At 42.0% G+C, this 24,025-nt stretch overlaps 3 protein-coding genes across 17 annotated transcripts in view; 1 reads left to right on the top strand and 2 right to left on the bottom strand.

Moving 5' to 3' along the window:
* The window catches only part of EVPL (envoplakin), a 44,138-nt gene extending 38,680 nt beyond the window's left edge, over positions 1 to 5,458 (top strand). For both annotated transcript variants that reach the window (XM_053375928.1, XM_053375929.1), the window contains exons 22-24: positions 97 to 207; positions 921 to 1,013; positions 1,488 to 5,458. In XM_053375928.1, the coding sequence (XP_053231903.1) occupies positions 97 to 207; positions 921 to 1,013; positions 1,488 to 4,904 (3,621 nt within the window). In that variant the 3' untranslated portion in view covers positions 4,905 to 5,458. The remainder of the gene's footprint in view (positions 1 to 96; positions 208 to 920; positions 1,014 to 1,487) is intronic.
* Positions 5,459 to 5,888: 430 nt separating this feature from the next.
* Positions 5,889 to 17,465, bottom strand: CDK3 (cyclin dependent kinase 3). 12 transcript variants are annotated; one of them, XM_053375981.1, is made up of 8 exons: positions 17,409 to 17,465; positions 14,209 to 14,357; positions 13,411 to 13,488; positions 11,561 to 11,681; positions 10,667 to 10,837; positions 9,739 to 9,840; positions 7,454 to 7,657; positions 5,889 to 7,153 (listed from the first exon to the last, which is right to left on the bottom strand). In XM_053375981.1, exons 1-8 carry the CDS (start codon positions 17,448 to 17,450, stop codon positions 7,028 to 7,030), a joined length of 993 nt encoding a protein of 330 aa, XP_053231956.1. In that variant the 5' UTR covers positions 17,451 to 17,465; the 3' UTR covers positions 5,889 to 7,027. The 12 variants fall into 12 exon arrangements, with proteins under 12 accessions (XP_053231956.1, XP_053231958.1, XP_053231957.1 ...); XM_053375983.1 differs by lacking the exon at positions 17,409 to 17,465 and adding an exon at positions 15,356 to 16,784 and having other exon boundaries at positions 14,209 to 14,354; XM_053375982.1 differs by lacking the exon at positions 17,409 to 17,465 and adding an exon at positions 15,356 to 16,783.
* A 412-nt stretch (positions 17,466 to 17,877) lies between these two features.
* TEN1 (TEN1 subunit of CST complex) lies at positions 17,878 to 23,966 on the bottom strand. Of its 3 annotated transcripts, none has more exons than XM_053375995.1 (4): positions 23,633 to 23,966; positions 22,003 to 22,120; positions 21,238 to 21,395; positions 17,878 to 18,440 (listed from the first exon to the last, which is right to left on the bottom strand). In XM_053375995.1, exons 2-4 carry the CDS (start codon positions 22,089 to 22,091, stop codon positions 18,304 to 18,306), a joined length of 384 nt encoding a protein of 127 aa, XP_053231970.1. In that variant the 5' UTR covers positions 22,092 to 22,120; positions 23,633 to 23,966; the 3' UTR covers positions 17,878 to 18,303. The 3 variants fall into 3 exon arrangements, with proteins under 3 accessions (XP_053231970.1, XP_053231971.1, XP_053231972.1); XM_053375996.1 differs by having other exon boundaries at positions 23,823 to 23,966; XM_053375997.1 differs by lacking the exon at positions 23,633 to 23,966 and adding an exon at positions 23,495 to 23,613.
* Between the last annotated feature and the right edge of the window lie 59 nt (positions 23,967 to 24,025).

Raw genomic sequence — 24,025 nt, 5'->3', positions numbered from 1 at the left:
TGTTTGCAGGGTTTCTTTCTATACGTTTTCCATTTCCTGTTGGGTGAACCGGTCTGATCTTCCTTTGACCACATCCTTTTTTCCTTTTAACAACAGGAGTATGAGCTTCAGGCAGGAAAATACCGATCTTCCCTAGACCCTTCGTTGACTGCTTCTTCGGCAAAACGCCTCCGGGTGACACCACTTCAGGAGAGCATCCAAGCACAGGTGAGAGCTTGGGACCTGGACCCAGATTTCTTTATATAAACTTCCTACCCCTCCTAACCAACTGGTTTACACTCTTGAAGCGGTTTAGAAAATCTCAGAACAATTTAAAATCTTAAAAAAGAAAGTATTGTGGCACCTTGGCTGTATATACACTACAGGCTTAATATGCAGCTAGGCTGTTCTTTTTCTCAGTTTGGATTGGTTGGGGGGGGGGAGCATCAAAAGCAGTGTATTTCATAGGAAACTACAGGATAAATATTGATTCACAAAGCTAAAAAGAGAAAATTGTCCAGTAGCCCTAATGGCTGATAAGAGGCTTAGAATTGGCTGGTGATTATCTTCTACTTATTCCTGCGATGCAAATTCCTCTATACCTAGACTTTTCTAACACATGTATCATCACAGTGTGACACATAAAAATAAAATAAAAGGAGAAGGATCAAGGAGTGCCTGTTTGAGTGCAAGTAGAAGAGGGAAGAAGACTGACAAAGCACACTCCTACAGTTTAAAGAAAGCAAGAAATGCTCCCTGTGGTAACATTCCCATTCCTGATCTCAGTTAAACAGCAGGCCCCATTTATAGTTTCCATACAGTGTTGTTTGTTCAGTACTGTAGCCTGACAGATGTTGACAGCCTTGAACTAGAAGGGAAATGGCAGCAGGACAAAAGTGATGTGGTATCTTAAAATAATGCTTTTTGCTCATTCTCTTTAGGAAAAAAACGTGACAAAGCTCTTCACCGAGACAGCTGCCCAAAACAAAGAGCAACTCAGCCGGCTGGAATTTGCCAAGAAAGTTATGGACAAGGTATATGTAAATCATATTAGGTTAAAAGATAGTGCATAGATAAATAACCATAACTTTCAGTTAGTGCAATTCACTTCTCCTGGGAGCAAATGAGAAGGAAGATTTCTTGGTGTTTCATACCAAAACCTGCCAGGATACTGCCTTGAGTTGCTGTCATTCTGTCATGCTCTACTGCAGGGATGGGGGACCTCAAGCCCAGGGACTGAATGTGGCCTCCAGGAATCTCTGCAGGCCACACCTCTTCTTTAGCCACACCCTTCTTCACCTCTCACCATCACTGCTACACTCCCTCAATGGGTGTGTTTGCCTGTGCAATGTTTTGTCTCTGTCTCTCTCTTTATCACACTATTAAACTTGTTCGCTAGATAACTAAAGTTCTACCACCACATATCCATATAGACAGCAGTGTAAAAGTTTTCATTGGGAGTCATTTTGGCTTGTCTTTCTAAAGATTCGTTTTCTTCATTTCTGCAGAAGGAAGTAGATGAGACAGTGCACATGATGCACGAGCAGACCCAGCAGTCTGAAAACACAGCTGGGTCCCATAGAGAATCAGAAGCCCTAAAATCTCAGCTGGAAGAGGAACGGAGCAAGAAAGCCAGGGCTCAGCAGCAGCTGGAAGAGCAGAGGAGCAAACTTCTCATGCTGAAGACCCAACGGCCTATTGAAAGAGTGGAGGAGAAAGAAGTGATGGAATACTACAGGGATCCCACTCTGGAGAGTGACCTGTCCAAAATATCTAATCAAATTGAAAATGAAATTAAGAAGAGAAGGGGTCTACAGGCAGATATTGAGATAATGAACAATAAGGTCCTCCAAATGGAGAAAGATAGTAAGGTTGTTAAAGCCCAGCTGCTTACAAAAGAAATTACTAAGATAGAGAAAGACCCAAGCCTAGATGCTCAAGCAGCCAGACTCCGAGAGGAAATCAGGCACCTCCAGGAGAACTCAACTTCCTCCTCCGAACTTGAACGGCTCAGGAAAGAGCTGCACTTGCTGGAGCAGATGCAGCCAAACATCCGAGAGAAAGTGGTGCTGAAAGAGGTGGTCAAGCTGGAGAAGGACCCAGAAATGCTAAAAGCAGTCAGGACATTGCAAATGCAAATTGACAAAGACAGCTTCAAGAGGAAGTCTCTGGTGGATACAATTGCTAAACTGAAAAGCAGGACGGAAGAGCTTGAAAAGCTGATTGAAATGGCAGAACCTAAAGTCATTGTGAAGGAGGTAAAGCAAGTGGAGCAAGACCCAGAGCTTCTGAAGGAGGCATCCAAGCTTCAGACTCTCATTGATGAGGAGAGAAGCAAGAACTCGTTGCTAGCAAGCCAACTGATAGAGCTGCAGAGCAAATACAGCACTGTGGAAAAGCAAAAGCCTAAAGTGGAGGTTAAAGAAAGAGTCAACGAGATATTTCGTCTTGACCCAGAAACAGAAGAGGAGATAGCACGTTTGAAGAAAGAGCTCCAAGAAGCTTCAAGAAAAAGGTCAAGGGTTGACCAAGAGGTGGAAAGAGCCCTGACTGAGCTCAAAGTCCTTAAGTCTCAGCCTCCCACTGTGGAGTTTAAAGAGGTCATCGAAGAAGTGGTGAAGATGGAAAAGAGTCCAGAGATTCTGAGAGAAATAGACAGGCTGAAACAGCAGCTGAATGACCTTGTGAATACAAATGGCAGGTCCCAAGAACAGCTGATCAGGCTACAGGGAGAGAGAGATGAGTGGAAGAGGGAAAGATCCAAGGTAGAAACCAAGCTGGTTACCAAGGAGGTTGTCCGATATGAGAAAGACCCTCTGTTGGAGAGAGAAGCTGAACGCCTCCGCCAGGAAGTACGTAATGTATCACAAAAGAGGAGAGCAACCGAAGATGCCATCTATGACCTGCAGAACAAGTACATGCTTCTGGAGAGGAGAAAACCAGAGGAAAAAGTGGTGGTCCAGGAGGTAGTTCTCACTCAGAGAGACCCAAAACTCAGAGATGAGCACAGCAGGCTAAGTAAGAGCTTGGATGATGAAGTGAGCAACCGCCGACGCCTGGAACGTGAAGTCCAGCAGCTTCGAGCTGCGGTGGAAGAGAAAGAGAAGCTGCTTAACTTCCAAGAAGACAGAAACAAAAGGCTAGCCTTGGAAAAGGAAATGCGGCAGATCACCTTGAGGATAAAGGAAATTGAGGAGAGCCCAGCCCCAGTGCAGGAAAAAATAATCACAGAGGAAGTGGTCAAGGTAGAGAAGGATCCTGTTCTTGAGCAGTCCAGTACCAACCTGCGAATTGAACTGGATAACGAAAAGGCTCAAGTATCAAGCCTGCAGAGGGAATGTAAGAAACTTCAGTCCCAGATTGATGTTCTGCAAAAAGCAAAGTCTCAGGAAAAAACCATCTACAAGGAAGTAATCAGAGTAGAAAAGGATAGGGTGCTAGAAAATGAGCGAGCTCGTCTCTGGGATCTGCTAAGCAGAGAGAGAACAGCCCGGCAGAATGCAGAAGAAGATATCAGGCGTCTCAAGGAAAAGATTGAAAGAGCAGAAGGCATGACGAGAACGTGGTCCAAAGAAGAAGCCGATCTCCAAAGAACTCGCAATCTGACAAGGCAAGAAAAAGACAATCTTGAGAATGAATTAAACGAACTAGAAAGGCAGAAGCAACAGAAAATCCTTTTCCTTAGAGAGCAGACCAAGCTCCTGAGCCAAAGGACAGAGAATGACAGACAAAAGAAGATGCAAATTGGTCAAGAGCTTTCTTCCCTTGAAGCAGACATACTTAGAGAGAAGGATCAGATCTATGAAAAAGAGAGGGCTATCCGGGAACTCCAAACCAGAGTTAACAAGGAAGAACTGAACCATGAGACCCAGATGAGAGAAACTAACCTCTCCACAAAGATTTCTATTCTGGACCCAGAGACTGGCAAGGATATGTCACCCTATGAGGCATATAAGAGAGGCATGATAGATCGAAGTCAATATATTCAGCTGCAGGAACTAGAATGTGATTGGGAAGAAATCACAACGCTGGGACCCAAAGGCGATGTTTCTGTGCTCCTTGACAAGAAGAGTGGGAAGCAGTACTCCATTGACGATGCCCTGCGGTTTAGGAGGATCACAAAAGAAGAATACCAGCTCTACAGGGAAGGCAAGATCCCCATCTCTGAGTTTGCTCTGCTGGTAGCAGGAGAAACTAAGCAAAATTCCTCCCTTTCTATTGGTTCAATCATTTCCAAGTCTCCAGTTTCATCCCCTATATTCCAGCAAAAGCAGAGCTTCTTCCCTCCTGGCGCGCAGATAACCTTCTGTGATGATACCTTCCCCATTGCCGGTGTGTATGACACTACCTCCGACAACAAGTACAACATAAAGTCTGCACTTAGCAAGAAGCTGGTGGACCCAATGACTGCTCAAAAGCTTCTAGAGGCCCAAGCGGCTACTGGAGGCATTGTTGATCTTATCTCACGTGATCGATACTCTGTCCACAAAGCCATTGATAGAGGGCTGATAGACAACACCTACATGCAAAGGCTGCTGAATGCTCAGAAAGCTTTTACAGGGATTGAAGATCCAGTCACCAAGAGAAGGCTGTCTATAGGAGAGGCAGTCCAGAAAGGGTGGATGACCAAGGACAATGCCTTTCCCTATTTACAGGTCCAACATCTGACTGGAGGGCTAATAGATCCCAAGAAAACTGGCCGTATCCCCGTGCCAGAAGCTTCCCAGGCTGGCATGCTTAGTAGTGATCTGGCCATGATGCTACAAGATGAATCCAGCTATGAAAAGGATCTTGTTGACCCAATCACCAAAGAGAAGATTAATTACAAGGAAGCCATGGCTCGTTGCCGGAAAGATCCTCAAAGTGGGCTCCTCCTCCTTCCAACCACATCTGATGGATACCAGTCATATCAGTTCAGGCACTGAGAAAATAAGAAATCCTCAACAGAGCTCATATACTGTCCACAGATGAACAGAGTGCCTGGCAGTTCTAAATGGCTGTGTGCTATTCTAGATTGCTAGTCTTACTTCACTATAACAAGGCAGCAATGCACCTTTAAGATGCATTTCTGAAGGTAGAAGGGTTCTAATGCAGGAGTTACTGCATAGCAGTGGTTCCCAAACTTCCCCACCCCACCCCATGGACCACTTGAAAAATGTTGAGGGTCTTTGCAGATCTCTTAATGATTTATCTGCCTGTTGTAGCAATTGTGATGTGCTGTGCTAGATGATTTTTCATTGTATTTTTACAGAAATGCTGCAGGCCACCCGAATGAAGCTTATGGACCACTAGTGGTCCAGGGACCAGTTTGGGAACCCCTGCTGTATACTATAGGGAAATAAATGGGATTTTAAAAATAAACAGATATGCTTGGGAAACTTTTACTCTGTGCCTTCATGGCAAGTTTAAAGGGTTGTGTATCAAGGAGCTTTGAGTTAGATGGTTGTCATGCATGCAATAAAAAAGTTAAAAGATTGAACAGGCTCCTTTAGTTATCTTTTAAAAAGTTGGGACGGTTCCTGTGTGCACATTAGGATCCTAACCATGAGTAAATCGCAACGGGCTGTGCTAAAGAATGGACCCCATAAAATGAACATTATACAACTATGGAGAACAACAGTGCAGAAGGTTACATGGGGATTCATGGCCAAAGAATACACTTTATCAGAAATCTAATGGTCGGGTCAGAGCAGGACTATGGGCAATAAAAGGCAAGCAAGACTGATGTACAACACACAGAGAACATTTCATTCCCTTGATAACCGTGAGGGCTGGAGCTCAAAATGGCAAAAGGGGTTCTAGATTCTTTCTGTATACCATGCATTCAATATTAGCAAAAATGACCGCGGTGTAAAAGATTTTCCCATCATAGGCACTCTTGTCAGTAAGGACATTTGAGAACCAGCAAGTTACATTAAAAGATTTATCAAAGCATTTTTTTTTATTTAGTGCATACAGAAACTTCTTCAATAATATTAACAGTTAATGATAAAAATGACTTAAAACATCAATAACAAGGTTTTTTAAAAAATAACCCCATAACTAGGCAGTGGCTTTGTTTCAGAGCAGGCAGAAGTAGGGGACAAGTTCACTGGTTTCCCTCCAGAGCAGATTTTCAGGAAGCACACAGGAGATTGCAGGCAAAAGAGGAAATCAGTGGACATTATCTCCCCCTGCCCTTCTATCAGCAGGAGCAATCCATGAGCAGAACCCTGCTTGCAGGATCCAACCCCCATGTATTCGGCCAAGATCAGTAACTGGAGTCTATCAAATTCTTTAGCATCCTGCTCTATCTAGCTTATTCAGTGACTCTCTTGGCACATTGATGATCAAAGACTTTCACATTCTAATTAAATTAGAAATGAAAACTTGAAGGGCCCGACAGCTGCTCCAAGATTAAGAAGCCCATTCTTCAATGTGAACTGTGTTTGGACCAAGTTTTTGTCCTTTCTTGAGGGAAAAGGTAAACAAGTATGCTGATAAAGGATACAAAAAGAAACTAAAATCTGTTGTATTTCTGGGTGGTCTCATGATGTCTGGTTCTCCCACAATTTCCTCTTGAGCATGGATAGTGTGAATGCCAGCAAAAAGCTCCCATATTAATTACAGGGAGAATCAAATGACATGATATCCCCTGTCCACTGCATCGTCTGCAGGCTGTGCTGGCAGTGCCTAAGTTACTATAACCAATTTCTCTGCAATGCAATACTGAACTACAGCAAAGATAGAATAATATGTGGTTGCTGGATTAGGATTGAATTCAAATACATAGCAATCCTAAAATTTCAAATCATATTTTGCCCCATCAAATGCTTAGAGTGCCAAGTTTGTTTTCAAAGAACACAAGAGGCTGCCTTCTATTTAGAACAGTCAAAATCTATATGAATATAGCATTAACCCCACTAAAAGGCTGAGAACTTCTAAACCAGAATGAACAAGTTTCATCCTCTATAGCCATTCCAATTCCAAGCATAAGAGGCTCAGTTATTAGGAAGGGTTAATCCAGGGAACTATTGTCAGGGAAGCACACTGCAGATTTGCCTCCTTCTCATGGGCCATACCTCTCTACTACACGTTGCTCTCTGGCATCTCGTGATGGAGTCTGCCAGAAATATTGGTGGGTCAAAGCAGCTTTGGCTGAGATGCGTCTGTTGGGATCATACAGTAATAGTTGCTGCAATTAAAAGGGGGGACACAGAAATATCTCTCTTAATGGATTGATACTATGCCTATCATCCCAAAGTCAATACTAATTTTCTATTCCCAAGTATAGGCTTTGCATGCAATGGTAATGTCATGATCAAAATGGCAGAAATCACAAATCCCTATATTACCAAATACCTATATTACCAAATACACTTGAGGGTTAAGACTAAATCTCAGATTGAGGCTCTTGGCTGAAATTCTGGTTTACAACATCCCTGCCCCAAGGTTGTTTTAAAAACAAAACCCTTCAATCCAGCCTCTTTCTTACCATCAGCAAGTCTCGTCCGTCTCGGTCCAAGTTTGGAATTAACACCTTCATGTCTTTTCTTGGCCATTTTGGGAAATTCCCTTTGTAGTCCGGAAGTTGAGTCACTCCCGGCCACGATGATTCAGTAGGTGTACCAAGAGTGCGGAAAATACGGAAAAGCTGATCGATTTCGGAGTCCCCAGGAAATAAGGCTTTTCTGGTTACCTGGAGAAAGAAAAAGGATGTCTCACTCATCTATCTTTCCATAGGCACCCCTATTCTTTATCCAAGTAAAGTCCCAGGGAGAAGGAACAGAGAGAAATAAATACCTTTTAGTACAAGCCACCTGGTGCTGAAGGAGAAAGGAGAAATATACTGAACACCACACCAGATCCCCAGAAAATCATAGCGTAGATCAGGGGGAGACTTCAAGCTTGTTGGATCTCCTTTGTTTTGTACTAGAATCCCAAGATCTACCAACCAGAGCTAGGTGCAAAGACATACAGTAAACTAAAGCAAGTTCAACATGATAATATAGAACATGAAATCTAATGTTGATCCCATGCCCTATATTACAAACTTGAACTTCATTTGAACTAAAACTTCAGTCATGTTTTATTCTGCTGAGAGCTCAGGATAGAAAGACAACAAGGACAGCCATGGGGGTGGAAATCTACATAAAAACCTGAGATGTATTAATATGAAACTTTTAAAATAAAAATTGGTTTAATTGATCTTTGCAAAAACAATTGACGTGGCTTTTCAGTATGAGCCATATGGTAGGCAAGGCTGAAGGAAGAGCCTAAATGCTTAAACCTTTGCAGTTTTCAAATGTTGTAAACAGTATTAGGATAAGGGCTGCATGTCCTTTAATCGAGTGCCATGTCAACTTCATCACTTTCTTCCTATACAGCAGCAGCCTCTAGTGTCTGCTGCCACATTGCACATCTTTCTCATAGCAAGGTGTTTTTCAGGAAAAGTCAGCTAGTGTGTGTAAAAGAGGTTGAAAACTAAGGGAACGCATTGCTGATCTACCACTGATAGATCTGTTCTGATAGGAACTTAGGGAACAGCCTTATACAAGATTGTTGGTCCATCTAGCTCAGCACTGTTGACACTGACTGAAAGCGGCTCTCCAAGCCCTACCTGGAAGCACCAGGGACTGAACCTAGGATCTTTCTGCATGCTAGGTATATGCTCTGTCACTGAGCTGCAAGCCTTCCCCATGAGCCACAGTTCTTCTTTTCCTTATGCAGAAAGCTAGCCGCATGCAACTGGCTAAAGTTCAATCAGATACTTCCAGATGGGGGCTTAATGTTGTGAATGGAGAAATCTGAGTTAAGATGCCAGCCCATATCTTTTTAAAGCAATTGACAACCATAATGTTATGTAGGCTTTGCAATAAAATAAAATAAAAATGCATGCATGAGGAATATACATCCCTCTGGAAGCATCCTCACAGAATTGAGAGATAAATTTACCAAACCAAAATGGAAGCTACATTCCACATAATTTTTCTTAACTGCAGACTACCTGCCATGGTCACAACCTTCCTCCTCAATACAGCAGCAGCGTGAGCCTCACTATGCAATATATCTTATTTGTTTGAAAGATACAGCACCCCTCAGTGCAGCTTTCAGAGCAGTGTACAAAAACCAGGTATAATGCTCAAATAAAATAAAACATTTTTTAAATGGATAAAAAATTGAAAGTAAGTTTCTCCTTTACTCTGCTGTGATCAGGAAGCATGTATCTAAACAGAATCAGATGGCCACAGGAACAGCAGCAACAATCAATGCACATTTTCATGCTCATTGCAGCTTTTAACAATATCAGAGAAGGAAGTCTTATCAAAGACTCTTGAAATTTTAAAAAGGTGGTGGCAAGAATAACACATTTTGAACACTAAACGTGGTTCTGCCATACAGTAGAATTAAGAAAAAAATAAGAGCACATTGATTACATGATTTGCAGTGTCTGTTTTGGATATTTGTAATGTTAAGAGTATACATAAACTCCGTATCACTGATTTTTATGTCATCCAGATGACACAGTGCACCAACTGCTTCTCTTGCCAAAATGCAAGTATTGATTTGAGCTTCAATACTGACTTCTGGGCTAAGGGCTCAGATTACAAATTCTCTTCAGAGAGAGTGTGTGTGAGACAAAGACAAGGGGAGCTAGGTAGCTATAAATACAAACAAGGCACACATTACCACATAAAATTTCCATAAGAAATTAACATTTTTGTGCGTCTAAAACACAGTGCACTTTACTTTTGAATCAAAAAAACTGAAGTCTATTACCATTTCTGCAAATATGCAGCCAATGCTCCAGATATCCACAGCTGTTGAGTAGAATTTACAACCTAGTAAAATTTCAGGAGCCCGATACCATAAGGTTACAACCTAGAAGGAACCACATTGAAAGCTCGAGTTCAATTTATGCTTTTTATGTATTCAAATGCCTTCCCACCCTCAGTTAAAAACTTTTATGATTGAGCCCATAAACTTTTATGATCCAGTCTTTTGCAAGAAATTGTTCTCACTCAGATGAAGTCCACTAGACTGCAGCATGGCCTCTTGAATGCCAGTCAGAAAAGCAGGTGTTGCTATCCCTCCACTCACTCTCCTCCCCAACCTGCTATGAGACAAAACTAGAGTCCCACTTGTTCTTTGCTATAGCATGTGGGAGAGGAAGCTGGACAAAGGGAACTGATGGAGCAATGAGCTCAGAAGCAAGATGGCTGCATCCTCTTTTTCTGTCTCAGCACATTTAAAAATCTAAATTCCTGGAGAGAAACCATGTTAGTCTGAGGTAGTAAAAACATACCTTCAAAATGTATAATGGCATGAACTTTTAATCTGCAGAATCTTGACCCAGAACACTAAAGGTATGGACAGTCTTTAAGGTCTGCCAATTGCAGTTTCAATCTATTCTTTGCATAAGACTGGGTATCATAATAGCTCATTTCATGGCTACTTTTCTTCTCACTTCACATCAAATAACATAGCCAGAGCAGCACCCGGAGGGGGTCTCATGCATCTTTCAGTGTTTCAAAGGCAGGAAAATTCTACCATTGTGGAGCATCACAGCAGCACTCTGATGGTGCAAAATCTGCCTCAAAAATTGTGTTTACACAAACACACACACCTTCTCAGAGGATGACTTGGAAACCTTCTTGCCTACTAACAGCACTAAGAAAGAGAAGGAAGAGATGATGACGAACATTACCTCATGAGTGTAAGTACGCAGTGGAACACCAAAGGCTCTTGCTAGGCCAAAATCAGCTAGTTTGATGGCTCCCATTTCGTTTATAAGTAAGTTCTGGGGCTTCAGATCTCTGTGGATGACTCTGTGGGAGTGACAGAAGCTTACACCTTGTAGCAGTTGATAAAGGTAGCTCTAGAGAGAAGCAAAGGTTTCAGAGATTAGAACAGTAAAAACAAACAAGCAAGCATTTTAAATGCATTATAACACTGTGACACCAGATGGTGCTGTAGAATTCCGTGTTTCAGCAACATGATTTCCCATTACAGTACGAGGTTTACAATGCGTTTTCCTGAAACTTTTTTTTTTTTAATGTGGCAAGATCCAGTGTAGGCATAAAGAAACCATGGGCAGCTGGTACATAATATGCCATAGTTCAACATCTCAAACAATTGCTTGCTTGCAAACAGGTTCCACGTACGTTGTTAATATATTTCTTTGAGAACAGCAGTGTGACCAGATAAGAAACTTTCCACACTCCTTGTTAGTGTAGCCAGTTTGTTTCCTGTCAGGGTTCCTATGTCTTTTTTAAATGACAGGAAGAACGCAAGGAAAAAATTCAACAGTTAAAGCTCTCCTACCCCAGCCTTTGCCTGATTTGTTGTCTGTCACAGTTTTTAAAGGCACTATCAGATAGAAAGAAAGTTAAAATCTTACAGGCCCTTCTGCAATGTGAATGGCTTTTCAATGCTTCAAGTTCTAACACAGTGGTAGCTAACCTGCAGCCTGTCACATATTGCTGAACTACAACTCCCATAATCCCTGATAACTGATAATGCTGTCTGAGGCTGATGGGAGTTGAAATTCAAGAACATATTTCCTGTAAGTGACTGTGCGTATGTTTGGATAAACTTCTACCTTGACCAAACTTAAAGGCAGCTCCCCTGTATGGGACGAGTCCATGTACTTCTTAAGGTCCTGATTCAGATATTCAAAGACTAGATAGAGTTTCTTCTGACTGTGAACCACATCGAGAAGCCTGGAATAAAAATTGAATTCAGTGACTGAACATCTGGGTTTGGAAGAACTAATGCCCCTGCAGAACAAATGCATCCACCACTCCGACACACACACAAAACACACACCCTCCTTTTTTTGGCACAACAGAAGGAGAGTCAGTGTGGCACAGTAGTTAGGAAGCTGGACTAAGACTGGGGAGACTCAGGATCAACTCCTCAATCAGTCATGAAGCAAATTTGGGCTTTGTCTCTCAGCCTAACCTACGCCATATGGTTGTTGTAAGAGTAATGGTAAGAGAGCAGTAGCAGCTCCATTGTTCTCCCGGCTTCCCAGTGCTGTGAGTCACTGTCATTTACCAAGAAGGAGAGGGGTGAAGCAGCAACTCACGGTGTTGAGAAGCCAGGAGAGCAACAGAGACCCATCTCCACCATCCCATAAGCCACTACTAAGAAGAGAGAGACAGAACCATGTATGCCACTCTGAGCTCCTTGGAAGAAGGATGGGATAAAAATGTAATACACAAAGCAAGTAGACAAGCCATTGAGTGAAGGAGCTTGTTTGCAAAACTGCATTCTCTAGTAGCTGCCAACAGATGTCTTGCCTAAATGCTGGCTGTTGCAATGAATAATAATAATAATAATAATAATAATAATAAATTTTATTTATATCCCGCCCTCCCCAGCCGAAGCCGGGCTCAGGGTGGCTAACAACAATAAAACAATACAAAAGTACAACACAAACAACACTCTAAAATCATTCATTATAAAATTAATTAAATTCAAGCCACTGGCCACCATTGGGCCAGAGCTCCGCGAAGATTGCCGAGGGAGGCAGTCAGGCTGTGCCCTGGCCAAAGGCCTGGCGGAACAGCTCTGTCTTGCAGGCACTGCGGAAAGATGTCAAGTCCCGCTATTTAAATTAAACTTACTCGGCACCGAGACTCCCTTGTTGCAGTTTCGTGTTTATTTATCCCTCATTCTCTCCTGTGCTGCTCTGCAAAGAACAGCAAAGGTGCAACAAAAGACTATGAGGAACAAATTAACATTATCTGTTTTCAGATACCTGTATGCCTGCATGTTATTCGAAACAGCAAGGCAGCACACTACTAATGAGCAGGTTTACTACTGTAACTATGCTACTTTGCCTCTTAAAATGTACTTGCATGACTAGTTACTTGTAGATATGCTAGCAGACAATGTCTCTCACTCCAAGTGTCACTCTAACCTAGCCCCTGGTCCCTATGATGACAACGGCCTCAAGCCAGGATTATTGCCCCAGGAGGTCTCATGACCAGCTCCTCAACAATCAGACTCCAAACCTGTGAGTGGCAGCTCAAGAGTATTTTGATAGCCACCCCAAGGCTGTTTTAGTCTCCTCAAGGTGTCTGCTGGAAAAGTTCCAAGAAAGTTGGCATAGGATTTGCAGTCTGAATTAAAAATAGCCTTATCTATTCCATGTTTCTATTAATCTAAGAATGCTGTTATAGGTTATAGATGAGAACAGCTCACATCTCTAAAAGCAGCAGAAATATGAGATGACTGGACCCTTACTGAACTAGAAGCATGGGAACCCCCTACAAAAATTTATAATTTGGCAAAATATTTGGACTTTATGATATGTATTGGTATAATTTGGAATAATCAATGTGATATAATTGGATTGTTAAATGGAAAACTTAATAAAAATTATTTTTTTTAAAAGAGAACAGCTCACATCTACACAGACACAAAGTCTAGACTTTTTCTTACCTCACTATGTTTGGATGTTTCAATTCTTTCAGCAGGGAGATTTCTCGAATTGCTGTACTGGGAACTCCTTCCGTCTCCCTGTGAAGAAAGGGATTTGGTATCAAACAATCCAATTCTTTCTGCTTTACTGGGCATCAGTGATTATTTCCACTCACATATCTTCTCTTGGGGAATGTTCATAGAGCTTGTCAGCCAAAGCAGGGAGGGAAAAGGGTGTCCCATCAATCACAAAAAAGAGAAAATGTGGAAAACTACACAGGTATAAGGTTAATATTTTAGCAACAGCAAGCATAACATATGTGAACAAGTAAGGAATAAGATATGATAATTTCAGTGCATTCTGAGTAAGGCTCTTCTACACAGGTTGAACTACAACTGCTAAAATATAAAATTAAGGAGATGGCCTTTCTCCTCAAAGACTATAAGTCTTTTCTCCACCCCCTTCAATTCTGATAGTTGCTTCAATAAGAAAAGCATATCTGCACAAAATTTTAAAAGGGACAGATACATTCATGTGTCTCCATTGTCATATTTAATGGCTAAATCAGCCATTACTCTCCATGCTTAAGGTGCTTGCAATTCTACTGTTACAGTAAGCATACTTTACATTAACAGCTGGACCCTATTTGAAACTGACCCTTATGTGAATAAATTCTGCCCATGGTTTTCCGCATGATATCTCTCAAATTCCACAATTTGCAATGTATTAAAATTCAAAACATAAATGCTATCAGAAAACCATTTCATGAGTTTTAAGAGTAGCCGATTCAGGGGAAAGTTAGTGAACTAGGTACTTACGAATCTAGGCGGATCTTCTTCAAAGCAACTAGCTGGCCTGTCTGTTTGTTTTTGGCTTTATATACTACCCCATAGGTGCCCTCTCCAATCTTTTCTACCTTTTGGAAGACATCTTGGAATGCATCCATTCTCTGTCTTCTTACTTGCTGCTGTAACATTTGATCAGACAATTAGGAGTAGTACTATCTGGTCATCTCTATACATCATAGCATTTTTCATGTTTCCATTCTTCCATTCACCCTACCCCTGAAAAGTAATAATAATCCATTTAAACAAATAAGCATAATGCTTAAATAACATCTTTAATAATCCCTTTCAAATGGACTACTCTCATATTCTCCAATACATTAACCTACTTAAGTTAACTGAAGGTGTCTGGTGATTACAATGACATTTACTGTTCCCTTTGTGCTATGACAGCCCAGCCCCAGGGCCAAGAAACACAATATGCATCCCCACATAATGGATGATGCCTTATTGGGATACTGCCTTTCCTTCAAGGAGTTCAGGGTGGTATTTTGGGCTCACAACACCATCCTATGAAGCAGATGAGCCTCAAAGGGTGTTTTGTTTCATAGCGAAAGATGTGCCCCTGACTTTCCCAGTCAAACTTTATCAACAACACCCCACAGGCCTTGTTTGTTTACCTCAGCTGCAAAATTAAGTACAGGTTTTGTATGAGTGGAGCAGAAAACGTAGGCAAATGGCACATTTTTCACTCTCTCCCCTATGGAGCAGATTGGCAATAGAGCCAGGACAGGCAAGAGGAAGGGATTCTTTACACAATGCATAATTGCATTATGGGATCCACAGCCACAATGTTTTCTAGGGTAACTGCAGATATAGGGAATATTCTTGTCCCTCCAACAAGGTTAATCAAAATATTTCTTGACTTAAGGGGGGGGGGTGTTGGGAATATTCTGAATAAGAATCCTTCTTTACATGCGATGTTCAAGAACACGGCATTGTTAAATGGAAGAGACTTACTGCACATTGTCATATTTGAGGAAGGCCTTGGGCCCAGGCCTGCCCTGACACCCAAGGAACTACTCACTAAGCCACCCCCGTTCCCACGCGAGTCACAAATTACTAATGTGATCATCTAACGGGAAAATTAAAGCTCTCGGCTCCTCAGAATGCTTCCCACCTGCTCATCTAGTCTTCCATTTGCCTCCATACCCTCCTTCCTACTGAACTACAGTGTTTCCAAGGGGTCAAAATTCACCTCACACCACCACTAAAGTGGCTTTTGCCCACTAGAGGGAGATGTTCAAATGCAAAAATGCAAATGTTACCAAATGTAAGAAAACACACAGAGAGATCTCTTTTGGTGCTGTTTGACTAGTATACTCAGTTTCTGCATCCCTTCCAACAGGGATATATTGTAGGAAGTTGACAGGAGCAATAACTGCAGGCTAGACTTTGGCCCTGCTTTTAAAATTTCTTGCAAGGGGGAAATGATCAAAATTACTTAATTTGGGTAAGTTTTTCTTTGCTCACAGGCTTATCTTTTCTTCAGAGACTTGGTGATAGCACCGAAGCACTCGTGAGCCCCAGAGGACTTCTGTTATGAAGTGAGACTAACAGATGCAAATATCAAATACAGTAAATAAATAATATTTGGATATTCAAAGAACGCAAGGAAGGATAAAGTGGGCGTGCAGCAGCCCTGCAGCCCAAATTCCCATCCCTGCTGGCTCCACCCCAACTTTTGCACATCAAAACTAGTATTATGATAGGATACTTCATGGGTTCAGCCTCTCCGTGCTTGGAAACCATGTGTATCAGGGTTCCCAATTGTGAGGAAGATTCTAAGTATATCCAGCCAAACACATTCAAAATCCCCCTTCAGACTTTCCTGTCCAACATTCAAAGTTCAGGAGAGGAGCTAGTGGGGTTGTTGACATTGGGGGAAAGGCTGGCATTCACTACCCTGAAACACTTTATTCTCCTTTGCCAGTGGAAAGCTAACCTGTGGTCTTTCACAGGTTAGTTGTATTACAACTCCCATAATTCATGGACTATAACTCCCATACTTCCTGACCATTGGCCATGCTGGCTGGGGCTGATGGAAAGAGGACCCCAACAAGACCTGGAAGGCCACAGTGGTCAATCATCCTCAGCCTTTGCATTCTCTGAAACCTTAATATGGCTGTGGTGTCTAGCCAAACAGATTCTGCTAGTTTTAGTTAGGCAGTATTTAGAGCTAGAAAAAGTATGTAACCATTCTTCAAGTATAGGATGAATAACACATTTCTCCTACCTCACCCCCAGCCTTTAAACAATGTTAAAGTCTTGCAATTATTATCAATATGCAAACGAATATGCTTATCCACATATGGAGAAGCACCATTTTACACTTACAAAAAAGTTGCGATCCTCATCATTTCAAGAACATGTCTTAATTTTTAATTTGGGATGGTTGTGGTCTGTCTCTGACACTACAGTGAACATGGTGGTTAAGGTCATTGCACAGAGCGAACAGTTTGATGCTGAGTTCTCAAAAGTGTGTTAACTAGGAAGAAATGGCACATGGGTGGATTTTTTATATCTCTTCAACACATTTTTATAAGTAGGCATGGCACTTCTTACCAGCACCAGTGATTGTGAGTTCAGTATTCATCTGAGTTAGGAGAAAGTCAGGACTATTTTGTAGAAGGCAAATGTGTGTTATCTTCGTATGAGATATCAGTATGGGCACTCTGCTAAAGGTCAGCTTCTGCTCCTTTCTCTGACAGGTTTTATTTCACAAGAAGATGACTCCCACATTAGAACCCCTCCCATAGATCTTAACAGTTGAGATTGATACAAATATAATTAGAACATAGAAACATTTCTTGTTTCTATGAATTCTAATGCAGAAATTAACTTCGATCATTAACTTTTTGGAGTAGAAATCTCAGTCAAGAACCATGCAAAGTGCCGTAACTATGGGGGTGGGGACACACTTCATTTTCAATATAAATCTCAGTTGAGCATGATAATGGCTATGACACAACCTTCAGTAATCTAGTATTAAGGTGAAACCATAATGAACGTTTAGAATCTGAGCTCCCATTAGGTAATATAGAAATAAAACCTGTCATGATTTTGTAATATCTTGTAGTATTGTAATATTTCTCTCTGGTGGAGAAAGGATCCAGAAAAGCCCTCAAAAGATATTAATCAAAATCCATTCAGTGTCTCTCCCCACCCCCCACCCCAGTAGAGGTGCAAAACTTTGTTGTTGTTGAGGACTGCATTCCCTCAGATTAAGTTGACCAATGGCAGGACCAAATGTGGACATAGCCACCTGTTTTCTCTCTCTTTCTGCCATCCCTTCTCTTTCTCACTCTTTCTCTCTCTCCTTCCTCCCTGTCCACCCAGCTGCTGCAGGAAGTACAGATCACTCTTGCTGGAGGTCAAAGCTGTTTCGTAGCAGAGGGATTTTGAAATTAGGCTAAGGGTTACATATAATAAGGCTGAGTGCTACAGGTTGTCAGGAAGCACACAAATAAATAGCCCAGTAAGTACTAGTCAATCTAGGAATGCTGCTAACCAACCAGTTTTCTCACAGTATCCATAAAGCCTGGGACTTGAAGATTGGCCACAGAGGACTGAAAAATGAGCAACTTAACATAATCAAGGCTGCTTTGTGGCCCTGTCGCAAAAGAAGAATGGGCATTTAAACACTATTAACTTTAAATTTTATTATTAAACAAAAAAACAAAGAGTATTTAAAATCCAGCTGCTGTAAACTTAATGGCTGTTTTCATTATTTCAAAATACAGTCGTAATAAGCTGCTTCCAAACTAGTATGCATGTATTAACCCTTTGCATTTTGCATTGTTTAGATGGCTTTCAAAACACTGTGGCAACTTCTGAATATCCTAGCGTAATATGTGAAGCAGTTCTAGAACACCGGCGGCATACCTTCTCCCGCTGAACATTAAAAATAATTTTTTGGGGGGGGGTCATCTTAAGGCAATAGCAGGCAGTACAATTTTAAGACAGCATTTCAAAATGGTACTACAGTGAAGGAAAATGATAAGCTGGCCCTATTCAGTATAGCACTGATTATGTTCAGTAATAAGTCCTCTCCTAATGCAGACAGAACTAGGAGGCATTTCCTTCCAGCTGCTTCTCTCTCTCCTGGAAATATTTTCTCTGTTCCGTTATGGCCTTCTCCAGCAACTGAAGGTTTATTCCTTCCACACATGTAAACACACGGGCCTTTATCACCATCTCATTACCTGTAAATATAAAAATTAAAGTCATCAGAAATGTGGCAACTTTTTTTAAGAATCTATGTAAGCTCCGTCATGGTCAATAATGCAGTCTTGCAACTGCAGTATGCTGACAAATGCTTAGAATGCAGAATGCCACTGCAACTTTACACCAGCACACGACGATAGGCTGGTGCAAAAATCTAGAAGTGGACTATAAGGTCATATTTAAAACAGGTCCTGCTGAAAACTGAAATTAAGCAGGTCACATTTTCACTGTGCTTTGCTAAATATGACATATGGGAAATAGTTGGCTAGAAATCACTGAAGTGGAAAGAGATGGAGGGTAACCGTATGTCTATTTTATAGGTCATGGGATTCAGAGCAGTCAAGTCCTAGAAGCCATTTCTAATTTCAAATTCAGCTTCACATGTAATATTCCAAACAGTGACTTTTGTCTGTTCAATTCCCACCCTCATCAACCAATTCAGATTAATTCCAGAGCACCTACTTGTCTGAAAACTGAGTTTGAATACCCACAAGTACATAGGCACAGTAGATTTCAGAAAACCTAATAATAGGTGCCCCCTCAGCAATGCTTTTCTGTGAAGAAGACGACATCACATGGCAGGGCAGAGTCTCAAACAAACATGTGATCTTCCAAGCCCACATTCCCAGCATGTTTGCACCTCTGTCTCAGCAATGTCTATGCTAGTCATATCCACAGAATGGAAGATGGCAGGATCCCAATAATGTGCTCTACAGGGAGCTGGCTTCAGACACCAGGCCCGTTGGCAGACCAACTCTGTGTTACAAAGATGTTGGCAAGTGTAGCATGAAGGCTGGCAACATTAACCCCATCGTGTGGGAATCCCTTGCAAATGACCACAGCGCCTGGAGACAATCAAGCTAGCTTGTGTATCTGCAGCAGTGACCAGAAAAGGAATGTCTGCTGGGAGGGGCGCAGAAAGAAGAGACGCCATGGTACACCTGCATCAGCAGAATTGGACGCCTTCATCTGCCCCTGCTGCAACAAAACATGTCTCTCCCATATCAGTCTCTAAAGTCACAGCAGACACTGTTTGATTTCACTCCAAAAAAGTGTACTCTTCCATTGTATCCCAAGACAGACGGATGCCAACAACAGCCCACAACAACCCATTTCCTTGAGATAATGCCGTACTGTAATAATAATAATAATAATAATAATAATAATAATAAATAATAATAATAATTTATTATTTATACCCTGCCCATCTGGCTGGGTTTCTCCAGACACTCTGGGCGGCTTCCAACGGAATATTAAAATACAATAACCTATTAAACATTAAAAGCTTCCCTAAACAGGACTGCCTTCAGATGTCTTCTAAAAGTCTGGTAGTTGTTTTTCTCTTTGACATCTGGTGGGAGGGCATTCCACAGGGTGGGTGCCACTACCAAGAAGGCCCTCTGCCTGGTTCTCTGTAACTTGGCTCCTCGCAGCGAGGGAACCGCCAGAAGGCCCTTGGCACTGGACCTCCGTGTCTAGGCAGAACGATGGGGGTGGAGACGCTCCTTCAGGTATACTGGACTGAGGCCGTTTAGGAAAGCTAGCTAGACTGACAACAGTAGTTCCACAGACATACATGGATGGTAGCCAAGATGGTGCCCCCAGATGTTGTTGGACTCCAGTCAGTCCCAGCCAACATGGACAATGCTCATAGCTGGTGGGAGCTGTAGTCCAATAACATCTGGAGAACCATTGTGAGAACAGGATGCTGGACTAGATGAGCCATTGGCCTAATCCAGCAGCCTCCTTTTATGTTCTTAGGGAGGCCACCACTGCATACGGCCATCAAAACTGGTGGGATTCTTTGACAGATGTAAGCAATCAGTACTGCATGAACACCTCCAAATGCACTTCGAAAAATGCATTGAATTGTGTCCTCGGTGTGGTTGAATATAAGGACATGATTCTTCTTTCCTCCCCACCCAGAGGCTTAAACGTACGTGCACTAGCCCTAGTGCCTCCCACACAATATTCACTACCACTGAAGCATAAATCAACATTTCAAGTCTCATGGTTAGGCAATGCAACTTTTAATAAGGGTACACAAGCAACTTAAAGTTTCTGTGTTATACAATCAGGTCAAAGGTGTTTTCCATATGCTAAGAGAGTCCAGGAACAAACGTTGTCACCTTTGCATAAAATTACAAGAAGCCAGGCTGCAACAAACAAGTTGGCTTGCAGCAGAGGGCTAGCATGATTAGAAAACAAGTGCTATCCCTGTGACAGTTCCAGAGAATGAAAAGGAAACATCAACAGGAGTGATTAGGTACTAACTTAAATCAGTGCTAATGTCATTTTCCTTTCATGCAAAAGGATTGCATCAGAAGATCAGGGTCCCTATTCCCAAGACTACTTATTTTACCTTCTAGACCAAGGGTGAGGAACCTCGAGCCCATGGGCCAAACATGCAAGGCCATTTCTCTGAAACCACACCTACCTGCCCCACACTTTATGCCATATGTGACTACAGGTGTGGGCCAGGTAGAGAAGCAGCTGCACAAAGCAGGATTGAACTCCCCGCGTATTAACTGCTGTGTGAAGAGTTCAATCCTGCTTTGTGCAGGATCTCCTCCCGCCCCTGGTGGGCCAACTTTTGGCAAGTGGCTGGGACAACTCACCCAACATCAATATAATGCCTGATGACTGGCAGGCGGGTGGTCCTGCCCACCTGTCAAAGTTGGCTCACTGGGGTGGAGGAGATAAAGGCTGGTCCACCAGGCCAGGATCTAGACTATTCCTGGTTTCACAGATAGAAAAAAATACAAGTGTTCTTACCCTCTTTATGTTCAGTTTCCCCCAGTACAATATACAGAGCCCCAAGCTGGGCTTGGAATGGTTCCACAAACTTGGTACAAACTTGGATACTGTGCTGAACTGAAGTGTGCTGAGCTGTTAAGATGGCTTGGGAGCTGACCACATCATAGGAGTGTAGCCTGAAAACCAAAAAATTGGGTCTCAAATAATGTTGATAATAATAAATAAAGCATGTGAAATTATGTGCAGAATGATTTTGTTTCAAGTTGGCCGTTGTTACTTCAGTTTTTTGTACACTGCTTATAGATATTTTTAATATATTAAGTAGTACAGAAATTAAATAATCAAATAATGTATTTAAATATAGAGAAATTAGATTTACCTATAACTGCTTCCCAATGCTAAACACATTGGGTAGTGATCAGCTAGGTTTTACTCAGAGACCCATTTAAATCAATGAATATAATTTAGTTGTGCTTATTAATTTCAGTGGGTTGACTCTAAGTAAAACTTCTTTGAACACCACCCAGTTAACTGGAAATTGAATAACTGATTTCAAAGTCCGTCCGTCCCCCAGCTAAGCATGTCTAATAATGCTGTACTGAATGAGTGCCTGAGCTCAAAATACATACAATATGACATTTAGGATAAATAACTCAATGTTAGCCTAATGTTTCTTTCTTTTAACTCACATATTCATAAGAGACAAAAAGAGCAGAAGTAGTAATGTTAGATAGGATGACCAAAAGAAACAGAAATCTTAAGGTCAAAAGGAATTACACTGACCTGCCAAAGGTTCTCAGGGTCTTCCCTTCTGGGATCAATGCAGAGTTGATTTCCCAAGGAAAGTGATATGTCCCAGCATCTGGCAGCATTTTGCGCAACTGTTCTTGAGAACAGACCCGACAGTCAGACAAAAAATGAAGTATTTAAAAGATTATCTTTCCGCTTCAAGGCTTCAAGGTAGTTTCCCCTACTATGCAACAGCAGGTGTTACTTTTTCAGTTGACAGACTTCTTTAATTATGCTCAAATCGATTCTAATAGACTACCACCTATTTTGTTCATGATAATAACCTCATTTTAAGTACTTTGCAAGGTTCCCAGCCAGCTTGGCCATTGGAATAGGGAAGATGGGAGTTGTAGTCCAGCATCAACTGAAGGTCCACAGGTTCCGCATCTCTGCTGTAAGGGCAGGTAGCTATTACTATTTTACAGATCTGATGATAGGATTGCTATCTACCATACCTTTATCTTATAGCATCTCACTCTTCAGACGCCACTACACAAGAAAGTATCACATACAGTATTATATTATATACTGTTTAGGGAAGTTTCTAATATTTAATGCTGTATTTTTTTAACACTCGATTGGGAGCCGCCCAAAGTGGCTGGGGAAACTCAGCCAGATGGGCGGGGTATAAATAAATTATTATTATTATTATTATTATTATTATTATTATTATAATATATTACTTATATCATCAAATACAGACTATTATTTATTTTTTGAATATCCCACTTTTTTCTCCAAGGAGTTCAAAGTAGCATACATGCTTCTTCCCCTCCTCATTTAATCCCTCTAACAATGCTGGCAGACAGGTTAGGGTGAGAAGCAGTGACTGTCTCACCCAGTGAACTTCTTTGCTGAGGGAGGATTTGAACCCTGGTCTCCCAGGTGCTAGTCCACAATTCCAACCACTACACCACAATGTCTCTAAGCAAACTAGGTAGCAGGGTGCCAAAATAAAAAATATGTAGAAGAAGGAACCAAAGTGCAACAACAGAAAGAGGGGCGAGTCTATATTTGAGGACGCCATTACAAATGGAAAGCCAGAATAGAAAGAGTTTAATAAAATAAAATGGGTATCTGAAGTACAGCAGCAGAATATGCCCACAACAGGGGACTGCATAGGAAGCTCTAGTTACATCCTCCAGCCCCTTCCAAATCAATATGCAAAGTCAATTTCTGATTAAATGTTTACTAGGAAAACAGACCTCTTTATGTCAAGGCATGCATTCTATTTGTTCTCCATGAAATTTTAACCACACCCATCCCAATAAGTCTACTAAATGAATTTAAATTTAGCTGGGCCCCCTCCCCACTTAATGTTTTTGAAGCAAAGAGACAATGGAAATCTTGACTATGGAGAAGGGGGGGGTCCAGTAACAATATTTTTTTTTATTATCCATATGCCAGCGATCTGACTGGGTTGCCTCGGCCACTTTTAACAAACTATTCAAACACAACAAAAACCCTCAAACATGAAAAACCTCCCTGGTACAGGGCCACCTTCAGATGCCTTCCAAAATTCAGACAGATGTTTATTTCCTTGATATCTGATGGGAGGGCGTTGCACAGGGCAGGCGCGACGACCGGGAATGTGCCAAGCACCAAAGGCGCAAGGCAAACTACATGCAAAGCAGCAATCGAAACCCTCGTTTATATCCTCCCAACACCCAACCAGAGACGGCCTGTCCAGAATTCCCTCCTATGCCGCGGAGTTTCTGCCGCGCAGCCACGTGAAGCCAATGTGCCCTCAGCCACAAATCAGTGGGCAGGCGACGTTAAGCCACCCTTGGTTTCCCCATCGCAGCTAAGGCACCTATTAGTGAGGAGGAAGAGGAGGCGCAGCTACATCCACAACCGCTTCCAAAGCGCAGGGAGTTCCCGCTCTCGTTTCCTTTCCCGCCTCCTCCTCCTTATTGGATACTGAAACCGACCACCGCCGCCCGCGCGGCAGAAACCAGCCTCCGTCTCTCTCCATAAGCCCCGCCCATCAGAGGGAGGGCTGAAGAGCAAGGCCACG

The sequence above is a fragment of the Podarcis raffonei genome, chromosome 2, assembly GCF_027172205.1.
Source record: "Podarcis raffonei isolate rPodRaf1 chromosome 2, rPodRaf1.pri, whole genome shotgun sequence".
NCBI lineage: Eukaryota > Metazoa > Chordata > Lepidosauria > Squamata > Lacertidae > Podarcis > Podarcis raffonei.
This window is presented reverse-complemented; position numbering and strand designations above follow the sequence as displayed.

Coding starts and splice junctions, on each gene's coding strand:
- TEN1 (XM_053375995.1), bottom strand. CDS start 22,091: ATGCTGCCAGATGCTGGGACATATCACTTTCCTTGGGAAATCAACTCT. Junction 21,396..22,002: donor ACCCTGAGAACCTTTGGCAG/GTCAGTGTAATT, acceptor TTTGGTTTTCAG/GCTACACTCCTATGATGTGG. Junction 18,441..21,237: donor GGAAACTGAACATAAAGAGG/GTAAGAACACTT, acceptor TTATATTTACAG/GTAATGAGATGGTGATAAAG.
- CDK3 (XM_053375979.1), bottom strand. CDS start 14,999: ATGCATTGTGTAAAGAATCCCTTCCTCTTGCCTGTCCTGGCTCTATTG. Junction 13,489..14,208: donor AAGAAGATCCGCCTAGATTC/GTAAGTACCTAG, acceptor CTTTCTTCACAG/GGAGACGGAAGGAGTTCCCA. Junction 7,658..9,738: donor GCTGCATATTTGCAGAAATG/GTAATAGACTTC, acceptor TTCTTTCTCCAG/GTAACCAGAAAAGCCTTATT.